General features: G+C 43.2%; 1 protein-coding gene across 1 annotated transcript in view; it reads left to right on the top strand.

Moving 5' to 3' along the window:
- The window catches only part of LOC139755306 (roundabout homolog 1-like), a 432,853-nt gene that overhangs the window by 391,256 nt on the left and 15,905 nt on the right, over window positions 1-25,692 (top strand). Inside the window, exon 11 of the mRNA XM_071673426.1 lies at window positions 4,032-4,380. Coding sequence (XP_071529527.1) covers window positions 4,032-4,380 — 349 coding nt within the window. The remainder of the gene's footprint in view (window positions 1-4,031; window positions 4,381-25,692) is intronic.

The raw sequence follows: 25,692 nt of genomic DNA, 5'->3' as shown, positions 1-25,692 counted from the left end.
CCCCTCCTCCCTCCGATACATTCCATCTCTTCCTCCTACCTCTCCCCACCTTTCCTATCCTCTCTCTCCTCTTGCCCTTCCTCCTCCTCCTCACCCCTTCCTATACCCCTCCCTCTCCTCTTCTCCCCTCGCCCTGCCCTTAAGCAGGACCTTATCAGTATAAGGGACACGTACGGGAGCCTTGCGCCACAGTGAACCCCTCATCAGGGACAAAACCGTGCTAATCGAAGGCTCATCATAAGGCTGTTGCTCACACACCCCGAGCAGTTAAGATCCGGCCATACGGTCGGTGTTGCTCAGGATCTCTGTGTAGCTCGTAAAGCTTTCTTCTCGCGGTCTGTCTGGAATCCGATTTTGAGTGTCTGTTCTGAGCTGGAAACTCTGATTTTAAGAAGTCCAGAGAAAACCTTGATTTTTAAAGTTTCTCGTCAAAATATTGTGATTATCATAACTTTGAATAAGATTGTTTTTCTTGTCACGATATGTTGATGTGAGGTTATTGTTAGAGGTTAAGTGGAATCATTTTGATATCTTCATATTCTACATAAACACTTGGACTTCATGTGTTTGAGACACATGTGTGAATTTTGCGATAGACATTATGTAGATTCTTTATTGTTTGTAAGAAGAAATATTGAAATTTTGATTTTGTATGTAAATATGATTTCGAGAACCGAACACTTCAACATGCTGGAGTTTTCTTCTGTTACGTTATTTTTTCTTTACATTATTCACTTTTGCTTACAGAGTACTATTAAGATCGACATCTGTATCGTTCATGTCTGATATAAATAAGTGATTCACTTCCTTGAATGATAAGATACGAAGACAACAACTGGCGTCGAGGATGTGAGACTCCTTGTAGACGCTCGACCCACCACCACCACCAACACCAACACCACTACCAACATAATGTTTGAGTAAGTTGTAGCGGGAAAGTCAACTGTTATGACGTGGTCATGATGACCTACTGCCTCCCGCAGGAAATACGGCAGTACAAACAAATATTGTCATTTCCGGTTATTATGATTCTCTCATATTTTCTTAACGAAACTCACGAGAAAAACAAGAATGCTGAATATTTCTTTAGCTTATATATATATATATATATATATATATATATATATATATATATATATATATATATATATATATATATATATATAGAGAGAGAGAGAGAGAGAGAGAGAGAGAGAGAGAGAGTCCATTGTAACATTTTAAGCACGTCATTGTGACGCCTATGGGTCAAGTCCAAGATGGGCAATCACACAAAAGAGTCGTACTGTCGCGCATGTTGCAGGGGTCGTGTTGCAGGGGTCGTGTTGCCGGGATCGTGTTGCAGGGGTCGTGTTGCCGGGATCGTGTTGCAGTGTAGAGGTAGAGAGACAAAAATGCAAGTGTCAGGCAGGCATGCCCATGGTCACAAAGAATGACTGGGGTCATCAGTGGTGGTACCACAGCACCAAATGTAACAATTCACAAGTAAGTTAAGTAAATTTTATGGTAAAGCAAAGAAATACCAGCAGTAGTCTTGTTGGGCACGATCATCAAGACGGGAAGTGAATAATTAATCCAGAGTTTCCTCCTGGTGTGTCTGGTGGAGCGATGGTCGGCGGTGCCTGGCTGTTAGATGTCCCTCGACCCTGAAGAATTACCTCAAATATTGATAAGGTTGACTTTTACCGCTGATTACACTTCACCTGCACTGGCCCGTGTTCTCTGGGAAGTTAATTTTGGTCTCTCTCTCTCTCTCTCTCTCTCTCTCTCTCTCTCTCTCTATATATATATATATATATATATATATATATATATATATATATATATATGGATTTGTATGTAGCATTTATGGATCTGGAGAAGGCATATGATAGAGTTGATAGAGATGCTCTGTAGAAGGTATTAAGAATATATGGTGTGGGAGGCAAGTTGTTAGAAGCAGTGAAAAGTTTTTATCGAGGATGTAAGGCATGTGTACGTGTAGGAAGAGAGGAAAGTGATTGGTTCTCAGTGAATGTAGGTTTGCGGCAGGGGTGTGTGATGTCTCCATGGTTGTTTAATTTGTTTATGGATGGGGTGGTTAGGGAGGTGAATGCAAGAGTTTTGGAAAGAGGGGCAAGTATGAAGTCTGTTGGGGATGAGAGAGCTTGGGAAGTGAGTCAGTTGTTGTTCGCTGATGATACAGCGCTGGTGGCTGATTCATGTGAGAAACTGCAGAAGCTGGTGACTGAGTTTGGTAAAGTGTGTGAAAGAAGAAATTTAAGAGTAAATGTGAATAAGAGCAAGGTTATTAGGTACAGTAGGGTTGAGGGTCAAGTCAATTGGGAGGTGAGTTTGAATGGAGAAAAACTGGAGGAAGTGAAGTGTTTTAGATATCTGGGAGTGGATCTGGCAGCGGATGGAACCATGGAAGCGGAAGTGGATCATAGGGTGAGGGAGGGGGCGAAAATTCTGGGAGCCTTGAAGAATGTGTGGAAGTCGAGAACATTATCTCGGAAAGCAAAAATGGGTATGTTTGAAGGAATAGTGGTTCCAACAATGTTGTATGGTTGCGAGGCGTGGGCTATGGATAGAGTTGTGCGCAGGAGGATGGATGTGCTGGAAATGAGATGTTTGAGGACAATGTCTGGTGTGAGGTGGTTTGATTGAGTAAGTAACGTAAGGGTAAGAGAGATGTGTGGAAATAAAAAGAGCGTGGTTGAGAGAGCAGAAGAGGGTGTTTTGAAATGGTTCGGGCACATGGAGAGAATGAGTGAGGAAAGATTGACCAAGAGAATATATGTGTCGGAGGTGGAGGGAACGAGGAGAAGAGGGAGACCAAATTGGAGGTGGAAAGATGGAGTGAAAAAGATTTTGTGTGATCGGGGCCTGAACATGCAGGAGGGTGAAAGGAGGGCAAGGAATAGAGTGAATTGGATCGATGTGGTATACCGGGGTCGACGTGCTGTCAGTGGGTTGAATCAGGGCATGTGAAGCGTCTGGGGTAAACCATGGAAAGCTGTGTAGGTATGTATATTTGCGTGTGTGGACGTATGTATATACATGTGTATGGGGGTGGGTTGGGCCATTTCTTTCGTCTGTTTCCTTGCGCTACCTCGCAAACGCGGGAGACAGCGGCAAAAAAAAAAAAAAAAAAAAATATATATATATATATATATATATCCCGCTCGCGCGCGATTAGGGCGAAAATGAAAAGTCAGCCTTGACGAGGTTGTAATCGAAGTACAATCTTGTCGAGGAACACATTTCACAGGAGTCCATCCTTTCCTTGCTACTGATTGTAGCGCATCTTTGAAGTTATAGCAACTCCTGGAGAAGGAATCCTAGGCTAATGTGATAAAGGTATCGTGAAGGAGAGTGTGAAAGAGTAGAATTTGCTGTAAAAATTGCGGCAGGTTAATTTTCAGTGTTCCAATCTTTCACCCTCTGCCTCTCACCTTCCATCGCTGTGTGCTGGGCCTCATAGGCTCACATGCACTGCCCCACCCCACCCCTTCTGAGTCCATTACAGTCCCGCATATTCTTCATCATTAAACACGAATTTCCTGAAATATAAGGAGTGCTTGACGATGCCCCGTGGGAGAGGAACTTATCCAGAGCGAGGCAAACCGTTTCTATCAGGGGAAATGATGAGCTGGAGCTACGGTACACTAGCCACTATCGTGTGTTGTCCAGTGGTGGACTGTGGCCAGTGGCTGGCTCCCTGGGTGGAGAGGGGTAGTGATGTAAGACTCTGTTGTATGGTGTCTTCTCTCACAGACACTTTACTTTGCCAGTTTCATTTGGTGCTTTTTCCAGTAGACTTTCTTATCTTTCCATTTTCGTTTTAATCAGCGACATAAAGGACCCGGTACTAACATCTTTTCCATGTGATTTTCTTTTCTTGACTTCGTACAGGTACTGGCGGAAGATGTTCCTGCAGTGGAGGGTTGTAATTTAGGTTTTATTTCATTTGCTCATTCCATTATCTTTATCAATTCCAAATCAATTCTAAACTTATTTTTTTCTTTTCATAATCATTTTTTTCCTGACAGATCACTGCGCTTGTCAACGGGAGCTCAATCTTCGTCAACAAGACCGTCAACTCTTCAACTTTCAGCTATCAGTTGGCACCCTTGATCCCAGGCCACATCTACTTAGTCAGCCTATCAGCGCTTTCCAAGATGGGAGAGGGGCCATCCTCACAACCAGTCAGGCTCCAGACCGATCCTGCCCTACTGAACCCACTAGCCAATCGGCACGCAGGTTCGGAAGGTGTGGTGAGGGAGGCATGGTTTATTGTGTTGGTGGGAGGAGCCATGTTCTTCTTGCTGCTGGTGTTTGTGGTTCTCCTGTATGTCAGACGCTACCACAACAAGGCTTCGAAACTACCAGCCCTCAATGGTCAGTCCACACACAATTGTTCCAAGTTTCCATGTTTGTTTGTTTTTTCTAGTCTACATCTTTAATGATATTTCTCGTGATATCTCCCTTCCTGTAAGAGGAAACGATGTTTGAATACGCACCTTCAAATGTCACTACAAGAGTCATTACTGTGATTAATTTTCGTAGAATGAATAATATTAGTCAGTTTTCCTTCGTAAGTCTTCTGACGAACGCAAAGATTCAGCACACCAGCAGACACTCTGACGAGGACACATTCCTGTAGTCTAAACAATTATTTTCACTCATCATTTTTTCTTTAATTATGAGACAGAACTTCCAACGACGTCTTCATGTTCAGGCCGAGTTCTCATCAGCAAATTTCCCTTTCTTTTCAAGTTCTTGTCAATGCCATTAATTTTCCGTAATTCATATGTTAAAGAAATGAGTTAGATCAAGAGGTCATGAAATGTTAGATTACAGGTGTTACATAAGCAAGTTAGTAAAGCAGGAGGAACCTCCCCGTCCACCTCTCTTTTCAAACAATGTGGAAAAAGTATACAGCTGTAGGAATCTTATAGGAAGGTGCGAAGGGAATTGTTCATTACTTCGAGTACAGCTGGCTGCTCTGTGGGGGAAACTCAAATTTGGAAAATAGTGGAAATAAGAGGAATGATTTAAGTTTACATAGCAACTCCATTTTTTTTCCTTCTTGAAACAGGACTGTTTGCTGTTAATAGTGAAGTCTTGGTCTAGTTTTGATATAAAACTGTTGATAGTCTTTGCATTTATTGCATCTGGTGGTACTCTAATTCAGCGATCCCGCAACTATACAGCTGAAATGTTTTCTACCCACTTTGAAATTACATTCGCCATGTCGCTGATCACTCTATTAGTTTGTCCAATTCACTTTGAATTTTTAAGCCTTTTTCGACTCCGCTATAGTTCCTGCTTTCGCTTCATCGTCAAATCTTGAAATTCTTGTGTCCTGTGTCCTGTCCCCAGAACATTAGCATAAGGAAAAGTATTGGTCCCAGGACTAAGCCTTGTGGTGCCTTGCTTGTCATGGAAAGCCAATCGGTTGCATACCCATGTTATGCCACTGCGTGTTGTTTCCTGTGTTTGAATCAGGCCACAGTCCACCCGCAGATGTGACTTGTTTTGACATGAGCTTTAAATGTAGTCAGCAATCTTGAAAATGGTACTTAAAAGAAAACTTTCAAAATTCTAAGTATGTAATATCTGGAAGTATTTTAGAATTCCAAATATGTTGTATACAGTAACTTAAGAAGCACCTAGAGTAAGAGTCACTGTAGTTGCAGGGAGAGCTAAAGTTGCAGATGTTACGGTAGACACAGAGGTAAAGTTACAGGAGCTATAATAAGAACAGAGGGAGATGTAAGGCTACGGAGTTAGAGCAGGTAGCGAGAGAAAGAAAGTTGCAAGCGTTAAAGCAAGTACAGACGGAGAGATAAGGATACTGGCAATACACTTGGCTCAAAGGGAGCAGTTACAGATGCTACACTAGGTAGTGAGGGAGATATAAAGTTACAGATGTTACAACAGGTACTATGGGAGAGTTAAGGTTACTGGCTTTACAGAAGCAACAGAGAAAGAGGTAAGGTGACAGGTGTTACACCAGGTACAGATGAAGAGGTAAGGTGACAGGTGTTACACCTTGCTGCAGGTGTTAATTAAACTCTAAGTTTAAATGTTGATTAAGATTTAAGGTCAGGTATTGTTTATTGTTGGAAAAGTGGATCCACTACTCCCAGAAACACTTTATTATGCACGAAAAATGGTTATGTGATATCATGAAAGGTAAACTTCCTGCTCTGAGAATTCGAACCGATATACACGAGTTACTGTAGTCACAGAATGTCTCAGGTTCCTACCGTTACATGTAGACTATTGTGATCATCCTTAATTCTTGCGTGAAAGACCTCTGTATCAACAAGATAACAAGTTCTGACGTTATCATTATTAAAAGCTATGGTTTGTTACATTCAAGATACAGGCAGCACGTCCAGAGACCCGGTTCTTGATGCATTAGATACAGTGAAACTTCACTCACGAACGCCTCATTCGTCGACACATTCTCCTTCTGCAGAGTACCTCAGATATACAGTCAACAAATTACTCGTTATTTGTATCTTCAGGAAAGCGTTTCACTGTAAGTATCTAATGAAAAGAAAACTTTCAACAATATTCAGTGAAGAAATTAATTAGCATTCTCGTCTGGTGGAAGAAAATGCTGAACTGTGAGGACAAAGACAGTCTGGGGACAAAGGGGGTTTATTTACTTAGACAACACGACGGGAAATTAGTGCCAAGATACACGGTGACTCAAAAGTTACTTACCACGGATTCTCACTCTCTCTCTCTCTGTCTCTCTCTCTCTCTCTCTCTCTCTCTCTCTCTCTCTCTCTCTCTCTCTCTCTCTCTCCCTATACTCTGCCATCGGTGCCCATCAATGGCCGCCTTCCCTCTTTACAAATTGCAACTGAGTGTCACGGTCAGCCGGAAGCAAGACGCTCATGCTCCTCTCCCCTTCGAACTAGTCCTACCCCTGTTATCTTACCCATTCCCCTATAAATGCCTCGTCATCCATATTTCAGTCCATCATCAGCCAGATCCCTCGATCGTAGTCTTCCTTTTGACAACCTTCTGCTCTCGGACAGCCCCCGTGAAAAACCACTCCTCTGCCATTAAACACCTTTTTGCCCCATTCCTGTTTACTAGATATCCCGTTCTTTCTCTCTCTCTCTCTCTCTCTCTCTCTCTCTCTCTCTCTCTCTCTCTCTCTCTCTCTCTCTCTCTCTCTCTCTCAGGACATGCTCCTCTCCTACCCCCAGGCCACCCACTGTGCACCCACTCAACGACCAGACAATTTTCCCTCCACTGTCCATCAAGGCCTCCATTACCAACACCGGAGGAACTTCCTTTTTTACTTTTATTTCTCGTGTCTCGCATATCAAGAAATATGGATTGGTTTTACATAGTCCAGTCTTATATGGAAGAACTCTTTGTCTTGATTTATGTTCTCTTTTTGTTTTACTTATGTCACCAAGACAGCAGGAACAGCTACTCCAAGACATCAGCCAAAAGTGGCACTCAAAGGTGTAAGTCATATCAATCACTCAAGGCCTTCACTCAGTGGTGTCACTCAGAGCTTCATTCAGATGTGCCATCCAAGCAATCCAAAGGCATCATTCAGAATCACCCTCTAAGGGCTCACTCAGAAGTGTCACCCAAGGGCTCTCTCAGAAATGTTACCCATGGGTATCACTCAAAACTGCCATCAAATGACGTCACTGAAAAGTACCTCACAGACAAGTCACGACTTGGCCTCATAGATGACAGTCAGAAATGCCATTTAGAAGCGTCACTCGGGAGCGTCAGAGATAGTGGAAGTCGTCCTTAGTGAAGCGGATGATAACTTGGTGAGGCAAGAGAAAGCCAGTATTGACGACTATTGCAATCTAGAGAGCTTCTGATACCCTTACCACAGAACATCCTTAGATATTTTGATGTAATTTTCCTTTGCCATAAGAATTTTATTGTCAACGTGTCTCAAACGAGACAGACAGCAGTTCTAACCGCTAACGACAATCATGGTAATGATGATGGTGATGAGGCAGGAATGATGTTCAGTGAGTATAGAAATTCTGAGACATTTCACATACCAGTGACAAAGCCAATCATGACATTGATGTATTTGAGTTAATGAAACACAATGATGGTCTTGATACTTTGTAATAAAGATACAAAAATGACAAGTTGGATATCTTTCATTAAATAATCGAGCAATTCTGATTTCATTTGTGAAAAGTTTCATCCAATTATCTTCATTATCATAATCATTGTCATCATCTTCCTCTTCACCCCTCTGCCTCTTCTTCTTTTCCTTTATGTGTATAATTTACCAAAAGAAGAACCCTCCACTTCCTACGCCTACACCATTATAGAATGGGCCGATATCAGTGCCTAGATTAGTGTATGAGTGACAGTTTCACCATTGTGAAGTACTAGGGAATGGTTCTCATTTCTAACAAGGTCGTCATAAATTAACTCTTGGTATGACTGTGTTAATGACTAGGCCGCAATGAGTGGCGTAGTGAGTGGACTGGTCGGGTTGAAGGGTTTCGGGTAAGGAGGTGCTAAGACAGATGTCATCGGCATAGCACAGCACAATGGCATCATGACATTTTAAACTTGCTTAGTTCTATACAAATGTAACCTACGTGTACGTTGCGCTCAGCCTCACTTACTAACCTATAATCATATATCATGTATTTGATGTATCCTAGACCTCCCTCCTCTTCTAACGGGAAAAGAACCCTTTGGGTCCCTAGGCCCCACTCGGGCCCACCTGTCACCCCTCCTACGTCGACGTATTGCCCCCATTGTGCGCTTTATTTTTGCCCTATATATGTACTTTTTCCCCTACTCTCACTGAAATGCTTTGTGTTTGTATATCTGGAAAATGAATATTCTCAAACCAAAAAACGAAGCTTACACCAGACTTCTACCGGTCAACTTTGTTTACATTCTTGGCTGAGGAACGAGTCTCCATCACCAGCAGTGGGGAAGCGAGCCTCATCCTCACTTCTGGCCTCACTTCTGGGCGTCATTACCGCGCCGGCAGCTGTTGAAGTAGGACGCACCTAGTGTTGCTCTTACTGAGCACACTTCCATAAGACGCTCTTTTAACCCCTGATAGGGCGAAGCGGCCTTAGCTGGTTGTACGACTGGAGGTCGACAGAGGGTATGTTGCTAGGACTGGATGTAGAGTACCTGGTGATACTAACACCAACTGCTGCCCTAGTTATTGATGCTGCTGTGAATCTTGTTCGTCCTAACAATACTCCCAGCAGTCAAGAATCATGGAAACTCCTTTGGCAACAGATAACAGCACCAAATATCCACATTTTGTTGAATTACATGAAGTACTTCACCTTTCTCTCTCTCTCTCTCTCTCTCTCTCTCTCTCTCTCTCTCTCTCTCTCTCTCTCTCTCTCTCTCTCTCTCTCTATGTATATATATGTATGTGTATATATATATATATATATATATATATATATATATATATATATATATATATATATATATATATATATATATGGCCAGAGAGCGTTATTGGATTACGTTTTAATTGATAGGCGCGCGAAAGAGACTTTTGGATGTTAATGTGCTGAGAGGTGCAACTGGAGGGATGTCTGATCATTATCTTGTGGAGGCGAAGGTGAAGATTTGTAGGGGTTTCAGAAAAGAAGAGAGAATGTTGGGGTGAAGAGAGTGGTGAGAGTAGGTGAGCTTGGGAAGGAGACTTGTGTGAGGAAGTACCAGGAGAGACTGAGTAAAGAATGGAAAAAGGTGAGAACAAAGGAGGTAAGGGGAGTGGGGGAGGAATGGGATGTATTTAGGGAAGCAGTGATGGCTTGCGCAAAAGATGCTTGAGAAGCGTGGGAAGTGGGTTGATTAGAAAGGGTAGTGAGTGGTGGGATGAAGAAGTAAGATTATTAATGAAAGAGAAGAGAGAGGAATTTGGACGATTTTTGCAGGGAAAAAATGCAAATGAGTGGGAGATGTATAAAAGAAAGAGGCAGGAGGTCAAAAGAAAGGTGCAAGAGGTGAAAAAGAGGGCAAATGAGAGTTGGGGTGAGAGAGTATCATTAAATTTTAGGGAAAATAAAAATATGTTTTGGAAGGAGGTAAATAAAGTGCGTAAGACAAGGGAGCAAATGGGAACTTCAGTGATGGGGGCAAATGGGGAGGTGTTAACAAGTAGTGGTGATGTGAGAAGGAGATGGAGTGAGTATTTTGAAGGTTTGTTGAATGGGTTTGATGATAGAGTGGCAGATATAGGGTGTTTTAGTCGAGGTGGTGTGCAAAGTGAGAGGGTTAGGGAAAATGATTTGGTAAACAGAGAAGAGGTAGTAAAAGCTTTACGGAAGATGAAAGCCGGCAAGGCAGCAGGTTTGGATGGTATTGCAGTGGAATTTATTAAAAAAGGGGTGACTGTATTGTTGACTGGTTGGTAAGGTTATTTAATGTATGTATGACTCATGGTGAGGTGCCTGAGGATTGGCGGAATGCTTGCATAGTGCCATTGTACAAAGGCAAAGGGGATAAGAGTGAGTGCTCAGATTACAGAGGTATAAGTTTGTTGAGTATTCCTGGCAAATTATATGGGAGGGTATTGATTGAGAGGGTGAAGGCATTTACAGAGCATCAGACTGGGGAAGAGCAGTGTGGTTTCAGAAGTGGTAGAGGATGTGTGGGTCAGGTGTTTGCTTTGAAGAATGTATGTGAGAAATACTTAGAAAAGCAAATGGATTTGTATGTAGCATTTATGGATCTGGAGAAGGCATATGATAGAGTTGATAGAGATGCTCTGTGGAAGGTATTAAGAATATATGGTGTGGGAGGCAAGTTCTTAGAAGCAGTGAAAAGTTTTTATCGAGGATGTAAGGCATGTGTACGTGTAGGAAGAGAGGAAAGTGATTGGTTCTCAGTGAATGTAGGTTTGCGGCAGGGGTGTGTGATATCTCCATGGTTGTTTAATTTGTTTATGGATGGGGTTGTTAGGGAGGTGAATGCAAGAGTTTTGGAAAGAGGGGCAAGTATGAAGTCTGTTGTGGATGAGAGAGCTTGGGAAGTGAGTCAGTTGTTGTTCGCTGATGATACATCGCTGGTGGCTGATTCATGTGAGAAACTGCAGAAGCTGGTGACTGAGTTTGGTAAAGTGTGTGAAAGAAGAAAGTTAAGAGTAAATGTGAATAAGAGCAAGGTTATAAGGTACAGTAGGGTTGAGGGTCAAGTCAGTTGGGAGGTAAGTTTGAATGGAGAAAAACTGGAGGAAGTAAAGTGTTTTAGATATCTGGGAGTGGATCTGGCAGCGGATGGAACCATGGAAGCGGAAGTGAATCATAGGGTGGGGAAGGGGGCGAAAATTCTGGGAGCCTTGAAGAATGAGTGGAAGTCGAGAACATTATCTCGGAAAGCAAAAATAGGTATGTTTGAAGGAATAGTGATTCCAACAATGTTGTATGGGTGCGAGACGTGGGCTATGGATAGAGTTGTGCGCAGGAGGGTGGATGTGCTGGAAATGAGATGTTTGAGGACAATATGTGGTGTGAGGTGGTTTGATCGAGTAAGTAACGTAAGGGTAAGAGAGGTGTGTGGAAATAAAAAGAGTGTGGTTGAGAGAGCAGAAGAAGGTGTTTTGAAATGGTTTGGTCACATGGAGAGAATGAGTGAGGAAAGATTGTCAGAGGTGGAGGGAACGATGAGAAGTGGGAGACGAAATTGGAGGTGGAAAGATGGGGTGAAAAAGATTTTGAGTGATCGGGGCCTGAACATGCAGGAGGGTGAAAGGCGGGCAAGGAATAAAGTGAATTGGAACGATGTGGTATATCGGGATCGACGTGCTGTCAATGGATTGAACCAGGGCATGTGAAGCGTCTGGGGTAAACCATGGAAAGTTCTGTGGGGCCTGGATGTGGAGAGGGAGCTGTGGTTTCAGTGCATTATTACAATGCAGCTAGAGACTGAGTGTGAACGAATGGGGCCTTTGTTGTCTTTTCCTAGCGCTCCTTCGCACACATGAGGGGGGAGGGGGATGTTATTCCATGTGTGGCTAGGTGGCAATGGGAATAAATAAAGGCAGACAGTATGAATTATGTACATGTGTATATATGTATATGTCTGTGTGTGTATATATATATATGTGTAGATTGAGATGTATAGGTATGTATATTTGCGTGTGTGGACGTGTATGTATATACATGTGTATGTGGGTGGGTTGGGCCATTCTTTCGTCTGTTTCCTTGCGCTACCTCGCTAACGCGGGAGACAGCGACAAAGCAAAATGAATAATGAATAAATAAATATATATATATATATATATATATATATATATATATATATATATATATATATTATATCGCTGTACAAAGTATTGCAATATACTCCATACTGCCTTCGTCACAACGGCTACTTCATGTGTTCACCGTCATAAAGAAACATACACAAATAAATGCGATGTAAACCCTACATCAGTGTTTGCAATGCAGCCTATGTTGCAAGATATACCTACTGCAGGAGATTATTAGCCTAGGCTGCGGCAGTGTACTGATCACTGGCCCAAGCTGCAGCATTGTACAGATCACTCATCCACGCTGCGGCAGTGTACTGATCACTCATCCAGGCTGCGGCAGTGTACAGATCAACTAGTGCATAACGTATTTGCTTTATGGTGCTGTGTTCTTTATGTTGATATAAATCCGGGTTCTGCATCAGTGTGGATTCGATGTTATGAAACACATGAAATTGAAAAGCTTACAGTTGTTGAGTATGACTGTGTGGCAAAATATGTATGAGTGAAATGTTTATGTTTTGAATATATAAATACACAGAAATGTGTGTGTCTGTGTGTGTTATCGGACTCCATCTGTCCGGGTTTACATCTCGAGTGAAAAGTTCCTTTTGGTAAGTCTGTACCATCATCAACTGACGAAGTATTGTGCAGTCTCGTCAAAGAACTTTTCTCTTGAAAGGAGTCTATCCTGCTACTGCTACATACTACAGTGCAGCCTTAAAATGGCAGGATCTCTAGGATAATGATGGTGATTATATATATATATATATATATATATATATATATATATATATATATATATATATATGGAGAAAAACTGGAGGAAGTAAAGTGTTTTAGATATCTGGGAGTGGATCTGGCAGCGGATGGAACCATGGAAGCGGAAGTGAATCATAGGGTGGGGGAGGGGGCGAAAATCCTGGGAGCCTTGAAGAATGTGTGGAAGTCGAGAACATTATCTTGGAAAGCAAAAATGAATATGTTTGAAGGAATAGTGGTTCCAACAATGTTGTATGGTTGCGAGGCGTGGGCTATGGATAGAGTTGTGCGCAGGAGGGTGGATGTGCTGGAAATGAGATGTTTGAGGACAATGTGTGGTGTAAGGTGGTTTGATCGAGTAATTAATGTAAGGGTAAGAGAGATGTGTGGAAATAAAAAGAGCGTGGTTGAGAGAGCAGAGGAGGGTGTTTTGCAATGGTTTGGGCACATGGAGAGAATGAGTGAGGAGAGTTTGACCAAGAGGATATATGTGTCGGAGGTGGAGGGAACGAGGAGAAGAGGGAGACCAAATTGGAGGTGGAAAGATGGAGTGAAAAAGATTTTGAGTTATCGGGGCCTGAACATGTAGGAGGGTGAAAGGCGGGCAAGGAATAGAGTGAATTGGATCGATGTGGTATACCGGGGTTGACGTGCTGTCAGTGGATTGAATCAGGGCATGTAAAGCGTCTGGGGTAAACCATGGAAAGTTGTGTGGGGCCTGGATGTGGAAAGGGAGCTGTGTTTTCGGGCATTATTGCATGACAGCTGGAGACTGAGTGTGAACGAATGGGGTCTTTGTTGTCTTTTCCTAGTGCTACCTCGCACACATGAGGGGGGAGGGGGATGGTATTCCATGTGTGGCGAGGTGGCGATGGGAATGAATAGGGGCAGGCAGTGTTAATTGTGTGCATGGGTATATATGTATGTGTCTGTGTGTGTATATATATGTGTACATTGAGATGTATAGGTATGTATATTTGCGTGTGTGTGTGTACATTGTGTATGTGGGTGGGTTGTGCCATTTCTTTCGTCTGTTTCCTTGCGCTACCTCGCAAACGCGGGAGACAGCGACAAAGCAAAATAAATATAAATAAATAAATAAATAAATAAATATATATATATATATATATATATATATATATATATATATATATATATATATATATATATATATATATATCAGTTTATTCGTTGCTCTGACATTATTTGAAAATTACGAATAATTAGGAAAAAATCTTACATAGAAATAAAGTGGGCGTATCCAATTAGTCATTACTGCTGTTCAGTGATGATATTACCTTGATTCCAATTATAACAAAGCTTAACAAACTTGAATTTGATCATTATCTATTGTCAGTATACTGGGCTGGGATACTGGGGGAGGGATATTGTCAGTATACTGGGGAGAGGGACATTGTCAGTATACTATGCTGGGATACTGGAGGAGGGATATTGTCAGTATACTGGGCTGTGATACTGGGGAGAGGGATATTGTCAGTATACTGGGGAGAGGGACATTGTCAGTATACTATGCTGGGATACTGGGGGAGAGGGATATTGTCAGTATACTAGGCTGGGATACTGGGGGAGGGATATTGGGCTGAGGATATGTTTGCATTGTTTGCAGTCTTGGCGAGCGGAAGATCATACATATTGGTGTGTGTGTGTTTGTGTATAGTTGTGTTGATCATCCACATTTTTCTATGTATATATTTCATTCCTTCAGTTTTGTCTTTGACGAAAAGTTCTTGTGTCGAGCTGATAATCCGTTAGTTATATCAGTAATTGTTCAGACACCAATCTGTTGTTCAGGGACCAGTCTGTTGTTCAGGCACCAGTCTGTTGTTCAGGCACCAGTCTGTTGCTCAGGCACCAATCTGTTGTTCAGGCACCAGTCTGTTGCTCAGGCACCAGTCTGTTGTTCAGGCACCAGTCTGTTGCTCAGGTACCAGTCTGTTGCTCAGGTACCAGTCTGTTGCTCAGGCACCAATCTGTTGTTCAGGCACCAGTCTGTTGCTCAGGTACCAGTCTGTTGCTCAGGCACCAGTCTGTTGCTCAGGCACCAATCTGTTGTTCAGGCACCAGTCTGTTGTTCAGGCACCAGTCTGTTGTTCAGGCACCAGTCTGTTGCTCAGGTACCAGTCTGTTGCTCAGGCACCAGTCTGTTGTTCAGGCACCAGTCTGTTGTTCAGGCACCAGTCTGTTGTTCAGGCACCAGTCTGTTGCTCAGGGATCAGTCTGTTGTTCAGGCACCAGTCTGTTGTTCAGGCACCAGTCTGATGTTTAGGGACCAGTCTGTTGCTCAGGCAGCAGTCTGTTGTTCAGGCACCAGTCTGTTGTTCAGGCACCAGTCTGTTGTTCAGGCACCAGTCTGTTGCTCAGGCACCAATCTGTTGTTCAGGCACCAGTCTGTTGCTCAGGCACCAGTCTGTTGCTCAGGCACCAGTCTGTTGCTCAGGCACCAGTCTGTTGCTCAGGCACCAGTCTGTTGCTCAGGCACCAGTCTGTTGTTCAGGGACCAGTCTGTTGTTCAGGCACCAGTCTGTTGTTTAGGGACCAGTCTGTTGTTCAGGCACCAGTCTGTTGTTCAGGCACCAGTCTGTTGTTCAGGGACCAGTCTGTTGTTCACTAACTCACTCGCCAGTCAGGTCCTGGACAGCTAGTCCTACCGTATGATGGACAGCGTCAGACCACAGTCTCCTCCCTTCCTCCCTCGGCTGCAGCTGAGGTAGACGCAGGTTACTAAACACAAGGACGGAAGGAAGGAAAGTCTCGCTACCGGTCATCTGGACTTGTGATAATGATTATAAGCAATAAATTAAGCTTTCAGTAAGATGTATGAAACCTCGCTTTGCAAACAGAGTTGTTGATGAGTGGAATAAGTTGTCTGACAGGACAGTAAACGCAAGAGATATGAGAAGTGTCTGGCATGTCTACATGAGTGAAAGTTGATGGGTGTGAGCAGGGCTGTCTGACACCCACCAACAGCATTAATGTAGTTTTCTTTCATTTTCATGTTATGTTCTTATAGACGGAGCGAGTATAGATGAAATTCCTTTGGAGGACGAAAATCTTACAGAAAATTTTTCCCTAAACAGCTTCCTTTTCGCTTCGCATGCTCTACAACACCCCAGACGTTACTTCATATTTTCTACAACACCCTAGACGTTCCTTCACTTCCTCTACAACACCCCAGACGTTGTTTCTCGTGCTCTACAACACCCCAGACGTTACATATTATCCTTTACAACACCCGAGACACTGCTTCACTTCCTCTACAACACATACAGATTCGGTTCACATCCCACACAATACCACATCCTCAACATCACCAAGGGGAACATCTTTGCTCGTAAGTGTAAGACCTTACATATGATGCTGTTATTATTTCGCCGTCTTTTTTTCTCTCTCTTACTTTTCAGCGAGATTCATTCTCACTCTATCCTCCGAGAAGTGTTAATGGTTCTCTAATGACCAAAATATGGAAATACGAGCACAAGAAGCGAGAAGTTTTCAGTAACAATGGAAATGACGATGCTGGAGTGACGGGAAGAGTTTGCCGATGAAAGGAAGTGAAAGTCTGGCTTACAGCAAACTGATGATCGCATCAATATTTACATCCCTGAGGGTTGTTTGGTAAACTGTTTTTGGCGAAATTGTGGATTTGTATAGATCATGAATATGCAATGTCTGAGTTGAAATAGGAACGGCAGGTGTTTTGGATATGGTCTCTCTCTCTCTCTCTCTCTCTCTCTCTCTCTCTCTCTCTCTCTCTCTCTCTCTCTCTCTCTCTCTCTCTCTCTCTCTCTCTCTCTCTCTCTCTCTCTCTCTTCCTACAAATGAAGCAGAACTGATCTTTCCCTCGCCTCCCACCAACAAGACTTGAGTTCTCCCTCATTAAAACCCTTCATTATTCTTTTTCTCTGGTGAGGCAGACCCTATCCCTTCTTTCATTATGGTTTAAAGAAATTCTTTTCATGCTTGATCAAAGGATTTTCTTACTTCATGAGATCGTTGGTTAATGACCGGTAATATATATATATATATATATATATATATATATATATATATATATATATATATATATATTTATTCCCTGGGGATAGGGGAGAAAGAATACTTCCCACGTATTCCCTGCGTGTCGTAGAAGGCGACTAAAAGGGAAGGGAGCGGGGGGCTGGAAATCCTCCCCTCTCGTTTTTTTTTTTTTTTTTTTTTTTTTTTTTCCAAAAGAAGGAACAGAGAAGAGGTCCAGGTGAGGATATTCCCTCAAAGGCCCAGTCCTCTGTTCTTAACGCTACCTCGCTATCGCGGGAAATAGCGAATAGTATGAAAAAAAAAAAAAAAAAATATATATATTTATAATTATTATTGTTATACATAATCGTTGTTTCCCATTCTCAAGCTGTCATGTGTAATGCACCGAAACCACAGCTCCCTCTCCACATCCAAGCCCCACAGACCTTTCCATGGTTTACCCCAGTCTCTTCACATACCCTGGTTCAGTCCACGCGCACCACTGTGACCTATTGCAATGTATATATATATATATATATATATATATATATATATATATATATATATATGTGTGTGTGTGTGTGTGTGTGTGTGTGTGTGTGTGTATACATATAGTAATTTCCAAAAGAAGATCTGATACGCTGAGAATGACTTCCAATGTTTAGTTGACAGAGATGATGATAATGTAATTATATCTTCCTTATATGTTTCATTACAGTTAGAAGGAAAATCTCGACATTTATGTAATTCTGAAATATTTGTTATATCAGTATTAATACTACGGAGTTGTCTGCTACCGTTAGGAAGGTAAGGTTGTGTTTTTGTGATATATGAGTCTGAATATTGGAGCGTGTATGTGTGTGTATATATATGTATTATTGATTAATGGAATCTCTGTGTATCTCTATTTCTTTGTATATGCGTTTGTGCCTTTGAATGTACATGTGAGTAAACTTGTTTTTATCTGTGTCTTAGTCTATGTGTCAGATGTATGCAAGCAAGTGCGTGTGAAGGTACTGGGTGTATTCGAACGGTACATATGATGAAGGCCTCCCTTATTCATATAAGCGTTTGCTGTGTATATGACATTTTTCAGAACAGAGACCTTCCCTAAAGCGAGTACCAGACGCTCACCGGTTGACTGTTCCCCTAAGTAGAAAAGCTTCCGAATGGTTACCATTAATCCTAGTCCACCTGAGAGAGTACTACTGTTGAAGCAACAATAATGTTCTCCTGCTGAGAAGAATGTCGCGTGACACGGAGACGTCCCCGCTCAGAACTGTGATGACTTTTAGACTATACTGGTGTTAGTGTAAGAGTCAACAGCATAACTTAAGTTGCAAAGTGATATAACACACCACTGCTTAACGTAATACTATTGTATATGAGTAATGATATTGTGTGTGAGTAATGCTACTATGTGTGAGTAATGCTAGTGTGTGTGAGTAATGCTACTGTGTGTGAGTAATGCTACTGTGTGAGTAATGCTACTATGTGTGAGTAACGCTACTGTGTGTGAGTCATGCTACTGTGTGTGAGTAATGCTACTATGTGTGAGTAATGCTACTATGTGTGGGTAATGATACCGTGTGTGAGTAATGATAGTGTGTGTGTGCGTAATGCTGACTTTCTTTGGTGGAGATTTAGTAGCATCAGATCTTGCATTGGTTACACACAGTAACAAAAGTGATCCGCAGTTATGAATCAGCTTCTCAAGGAATCAGAATCGAGTTACTGAACGTGCATGATCCTCTGAATGACCCGTCCTCGATGATCAGGCTGCAGATTCAAGTTTCTCTTGTAGCTCCTCCTTCCCTTCCCCTCCCGCGGCCAGCGGTACCACGCCAGCCACATATCCCGGGGACGATGTCCTCACTGGTGCCAGACCCGCGACAAATCCCTGGCACGTCATTGTCGACTGCAGCGCCAAATACTCCAGACATCCTGGGTGCAATGTCCTGCATGGTGCCAGACATCCATGGCATGACTTAACCAGTGTTGCCAGAATAGCTAGGTCTCCAACACAATATTCACATACTTCAGTATGCCTACATATCTGTACACTCCAGACATATCTTCCGTTTCTTCATGGCACTTTCCTTGTTAACACTCGTCTTGTTACCCCTCCCACCCCCTACCCCCTCACCGCCAGTCAGAAGTTAAACGAGGATATCCCCAGTGTTGCCACGTTAACGAAGTACCAGACATTTAATGATGCTAGTAGTGCCAGAACTGTGGTGTATCCTGACACAATACTGAAGGATTACCAGACCTGCGAAATACCTCTAGCATAATGTAATCAGTGGTACCAACTTAACAAAACCTTCCCGTTATAATGTTTCCAGTGGTACCACATCCGTGAGAAACCTCCAGCTTACACAAGGTCGGCAGTGGCTTGTGTTTGGTTTAATACCCCTAACTCGGTCCATTAACTTGTTCCGGGAGGTCTAATGGCTTTGTATCGTGGTTGTGGGGAATCACAGAGCATCTTATGGCGCCAGTTTGTTGGACGTTGACACGTGCAAACTCAAATACGTCTGATGAAGGTGGTTTAATGCGTGTTCGTCATGGGGAACTGACACTTGTGGTCATTTTGCCTCTTTCCAGAATATTGTATTTTAAGACTTTTTACGATACAACGTTTTTGGAAAGATCCTTAAGACTCGAGAGGGACTTCAGTTAACTGTAATCCAGGAAAATATTTTGGGATCGAGTTTGAGTCAGTTATGGTAACAAGATTAGGACCATTCAGTTTGAACCTGTGCGGCGGATTACTGAGAGAGAGAGAGAGAGAGAGAGAGAGAGAGAGAGAGAGAGAGAGAGAGAGAGAGAGAGAGAGAGAGAGAATCAAGCTCAGGCCCACAGAGAGATCTACTTCAGTTCATACCCAGAGAGAGATCTACTATCAAGTTCAGACCCTGCCAGATCTCAGTCAGCAACCTCACCATCAGCTGAAGTAACACAGTGTGACTCCATCACTGTTAATATAACAACCTTCCCATCCAGTGAGGCGTCTGGTAACAACTCCAACAACAGTCCCGCGTCCCCCGTGGCCAATCAAATTACGAAGATTCCCAGCGGAGCGCAGCAGCGGCCGGCCTCCGGGGCCTCCCTCCCGCCGTTCATAAAATCATCGGATAAACGACGGTCGACCTCCACCACTCCGGCCTCCACATACGACAAAAGATATTCCATCGTGACCCCGGCAGTTGACTCCATCTGACGCCGGCACTCCCATAACACTGGTACATTACGCATCATGATAACGCCGCTGCTCTCACCCGTACGCCAGTCTCTCGTCTCGCTCGAGGTGTTGGAACTTTATAGATTTCATTCACTGGCAAAAAATATATATTTTACCTAAAGTACACAAATATATCATCCAGGAACCTAGGCCAAAAGTATGGAAATGCAGATTAGATCTCCCAGTCTACCTCATAGAGGGTGAGGAATACGACGAGGGAGGTGGTAGTCGGAGCCATTGGGCGAGTACAGGACGTGTGTGTGCATACAGTACCCATCAGATGTCGACAACCGTAAAATTCTCGCGTCCGTATATCTTCGTTGAGACTCTCGACTCGAGTTTTCTCATAGCCTCCCGGGTAGTTATACGAAGCCCCGCTAAAGTTTTCATACTTTCTGCGACTTTCCAAAGTATTAAGAATTTTGATACAGATGAAGGGGAATTATCTTGCGCCTGTGAAACTAACGAATCTTGTCTTGCAGTTTAAGAGGATTACGTTTAAAGCTGATTTGATTGATCAAGAAGAGAAATGTATCAGTTTTCGTTCACTTTGATTATGTGAACAAAACTCTGACGACAGAGACATTATCCTCAAGTCAACATAAAGCTGACAATGTGGTGAAATGGAAGAAAAACAAACAATTGATAAGTGATAGCAGATATCATGATAAGTGATAGCAGATATCATGATAAGTGATAGCAGATATCATGATAAGTGATAGCAGATATCATGATAAGTGATAGCAGATATCATGATAAGTGATAGCAGATATCATGATAAGTGATAGCAGATATCATGATAAGTGATAGCAGATATCATGATAAGTGATAGCAGATATCATGATAAGTGATAGCAGATATCATGATAAGTGATAGCAGATATCATGATAAGTGATAGCAGATATCATGATAAGTGATAGCAGATATCATGATAAGTGATAGCAGATATCATGATAAGTGATCCGTCGTTATGTCCAGCTGCTGGATTTTTTATCTGCTTACGTCACCATCATTAAAAGTAAATTCAGGCTGTATCTTGAGTGTATTTTCTACTGATGCAAGATTGCAAAAACCTGTATGATGATACTGAATGATTAGTTTCTTTTTCATAAACGAGAACAAAAGTAAGACGGACGAACTGTCTCGTCTCGGGTACATTTTACTAGTTACGCCCTTTTGGCACGGAGTCAGGATTTGCATAGTACCACGGGTCCAGCCTGGGCTGCAACCCAGGATTGTGAGTCCGAGAAATGCTGGAGCCCAGAGCCACGGGTCTGGGCAGGGCTAGAGCACAGGGCGTCTGAACAAGAGGCCTCTCTCCCTCTACAACACAGCAGCTATGTTGTCCATGTTATGATTATGGAGGATCCACCGGGTGGCAGATACCGATCTGGAAGCCATCCTGGTGCCTGAGGCGGGGACCGTGGGTGGCCAGTGTCCCTCTCCTCCAGCGTGATGATCGCACGATCCACGACAAGTTCTTCCTGTTGAAGTGATCGTTCGTAGACTATAAACAAGCTGAATTTAGAAGCGGATGAGTATTGCTAAGGGAGACGTAAAGGTGAGACTGAGAGATTGGGGAGAATTAGAATGCAGATGAGATATCTTAGAGGGATTTGAAGAGAGACATATTCTTGGTTGACTGTACACCGAAACACAGAAGCGGAAGAAGAGAGTGGGTGGGAGACAGACAGACAGACGAATAAGGTAGGAGAAATAAAGGAAAAGAAAACAGAGAATCGCCTACAGAAAGAAGCAGGTACAAAGAAACGAGAGAGAGAGAGAGAGAGAGAGAGAGAGAGAGAGAGAGAGAGAGAGAGAGAGAGAGAGAGAGAGATTTGGAGAAAGAAGTGAGGAAGAGAAAGATGATACGATAAGTGACCCACTTCTAGCGAGGCAGACAAAGCCTCACCCACAAACTGACTTGCACGCCTCTCCGGCGGCGGGCACAGGGAACCGCCCGGGTCTAATTCTTGTGCTTCCAGCGGCACATTGTTGTTAAACATTCCGGCATAAATCACACGAGGCGACCAAGAACACTACAATAACAAGTGTAAAACACTCCTCACATACAATACAAATAAAAGCCATCGTAACTTTGAGAAAGTTTTGAGTTGGTCTGTTGGGAATGGAGACGAGATGGTTGGTCTGTTTGGGGTCCTTGTGATGGAGACGAGATGGTTGGTCTGTTTGGGGTCCTTGTGATAGAGACGAGATGGTTGGTCTGTTTGGGGTCCTTGTGATGGAGACGAGATGATTGGTCTGTTTGGGGTCCTTGTGATGGAGACGAGATGATTGGTCTGTTTGGGGTCCTTGTGATGGAGACGAGATGGTTGGTCTGTTTGAGATCCTTGTGATGGAGACGAGATGGATGGAGACTAACCGTCATGCTGGGTGCCAGCATTACTGGGGACGATATATTTGCCTGTAATAATGCTAGTCATGCATGTTTATTTTCATGCGTGATATATTTCAAATAAATTTACTTTACATAATGGAACGCTACAACAAGATTATGAGCAAGATATACATATATGTCTTGCAGTAAATAATGAATTTTAGAATAGTGTCTCGTTGTACTGGAAATCTAATTACTGTTTTATGAACATAATTTTATGAATATATAGCAAACTTTCTTTACACAGGTTTTTCATGGTCAATGGGAAGAGAATGGTACACACACACACACACACACACACACACACACACACACACACACACACACACACACACACACACACATCCCGGTTTAAGCTAGTTACCCATATATCGACAAACCCCAAGCGGAGGAGCACCAACAGTGTTGACTGTCGGCCGAATGGCACGTCCAGAACTCGAACTCGGAAGGGCCCGTGCGTGAATCATGGTCAGCGACCTTAATCACTACACCATGAGGAACCGTGTGTGTGTGTGAGTGTGTGGAGTCAGTAAATGTTCTTGAGTCAGGTTCGTCATACCCAACAGAGGTAACAGTAAGAAGTTTATTTAGATGATAAATAAGAAGCAGGACTTCCCGGGGACCATGGTGCAGGTGGTAAGGTAAGACAGCATTATACCTTGCTGGTGTCCTGACTACCAGTGACGTTATTCTTAATGCCTGCACGTCCTTCTCTTACCTCCAGCCATCCTTGACTAAGCTTTCTATACCCCATCCTCCCTCACCCTATCTTACCTTACCCTTACCTCACATACCCTAACTTCCCTTACCTTTACTTTCCTTGCTCTTGGTTCCTTACATTACCGTCCTTATATTCACTTCCCCCTCTCGTGTACATTCCTGCGCCTCCCCTTTTCCGCACACCCAAGAGTTCCCACCTCTCCCTCTTCCATACTGCACTGGGCCCCCCTTCCCACACTCGCCCAAGCCTCCCTTACTCTCCATCTCCTTTACTCCCCCACACTCTCCCAAGCTTCCCCTTTAGGAAACTAAATGACTAATACATCACAGTGATATCAAGGCTTCCCTCCCATGGTCATCCTTGGGGGATCTATCTTGGAAATATTCATCAGTAAGAGAGAAAGAGGGAGAGGCCGAGGACCAGTGAGAGTGGAAGGGAGAGGTTGAGGACTAGTGGAGCAGGATGGAGAGATTGAGGCCCAAAGAGAAGGGGGAGGGAAAAGCCAAGGACCAATGAAGCTGTCTGGGGAGTGTGGTTTCAGATGGTAGGATGATGTTCAAGACCGGGGGAGAGGGTGGTTGTGTAGTATTTGCCAGGTCATTTCGGCGGGTATATACGGTGTTGATGATTTGTTTGTTGGTGATGGGACAGCTGTGAGTATTCGTTGCTGAAGTGTGAAGAAGTATTTCCTTTCACTTAAATCTCTCTCTCTCTCTCTCTCTCTCTCTCTCTCTCTCTCTCTCTCTCTCTCTCTCTCTCTCTCTCTCTCCTTCATGTGGTTAAGGCACTTTTTTGTCTCAGTCAGGAACATTACTGTTATGAAAGACGAAGGTTTCAGCTCTTCTCTTAGCTGAGATGAAGGAGACTCCTCGCTCCTTGCTACAGCAGGTTACATAAAGTAGAGTACATCCTTTCCAGGCAGTGGGTTATGCATAAAACAGCCAGTTCCATATTGTATGATATATACTCTTCTGGGCCAGGTGCTGTGCACTGCAGAGAGCTCTATAGAGTCTCCGTGTTAGAGTATATCACAACAGACAGGGAAACTGAGACATACACAGACCCTCAGGCAGACGAAACAGTGCGAAGACCATGAGCAGATCACCAGCAGGAGACGAGAGTCCCTGCAACGTGGTCTGTGAGGAACTTCAGCGAACAACATTGACCGCTGTCCCTCCTTCAGGACAACGTTCGGATGCCGCCTCCAACAATAGCCATCCTGAGCCCACTTGGTGACTACACAATAGCATTAACAAGGGCTTCGGGTCCGCCCTGCGCCAAGTGGAAAACACAACAGCGCAGGCAAGTTCCTGAAACAAATGAATGTCGGATGGAGTCGCCTCACACATGCGTGAATTTCAATAGACCTTCGCTCGATTATTATACAAAATACTAATGAACTAGACCAATCAGGACGCGCAGAATATTTCAGCGGTCATCGTGTGCCTCAGAGGTGTATTTGGTGGAGAAACGACGAACAATAGTCGTGCTCCGCTAACATATTGACGACAAGAGGCCAATCTCTCTTGCTTGTCGTTCCTGTGGTCGATCGAGGGTTTAATCTGACGTACAAAGGGTAGGAGGACAGGATTTGTGGATGTAAATTCTCCTTAACTCGTCGTTCTGCGTGTCATGCTTAGCTTGATGTCTGTTGAGGAGGAGCGGTACGACCTGCACCCCACGATGACCATGGCTTGAAAGGAATTTATGCAGTTTTGAATCATCATGCAAACATAATTCCGGGCCCCATCCTGCAGTCGCTGTTACATCGGAAATTGCCTATGTTAGAGCTCAATGTATTTTTCCTGTGTTATCATCCTGGGTAAATCCTCTGTATTCCAAGTAAACAACTTTTATGACGTCGTATTTCAGAGTGTATCCGCAGTTTGACGCCGTATCGGAGGCCTCTGCTATGTTTGGATCTAAATCCTCGAAAATTAAAGAGAGAAAAAGACAGAATGAGAAAGAGTAAGCAGGGAAAGCTGACCAGAAAGCGAAGGTTTTCATTTAATTCAATTAGTACTCGAGGTGAACGATTGTAAGTTTGTGCAGAGCAACCAACAGTCTTCTGGTAATGTGGCACTTTTCAAAATTTGTAGAAACTTTATAGGATGATTTTCGTAAGACTTGCGGAAATTGCAATGACTTTACAATAATCTAAATGGTAAAAATAAAGAAAAGTTAGAGAAGCCCGCCCACTCCTGATACCTACTGCAACCAAACTATCACATTTAGATCTTCCAACTTATGTTTCAACCAAAGTAACAAAGTCAGACATTCGTTATCCATGAATCTCCATGATACTAGGGTTT

Source organism: Panulirus ornatus, chromosome 19 (assembly GCF_036320965.1).
Source record: "Panulirus ornatus isolate Po-2019 chromosome 19, ASM3632096v1, whole genome shotgun sequence".
Taxonomy (NCBI): Eukaryota; Metazoa; Arthropoda; class Malacostraca; order Decapoda; family Palinuridae; genus Panulirus; species Panulirus ornatus.
This window is presented reverse-complemented; position numbering and strand designations above follow the sequence as displayed.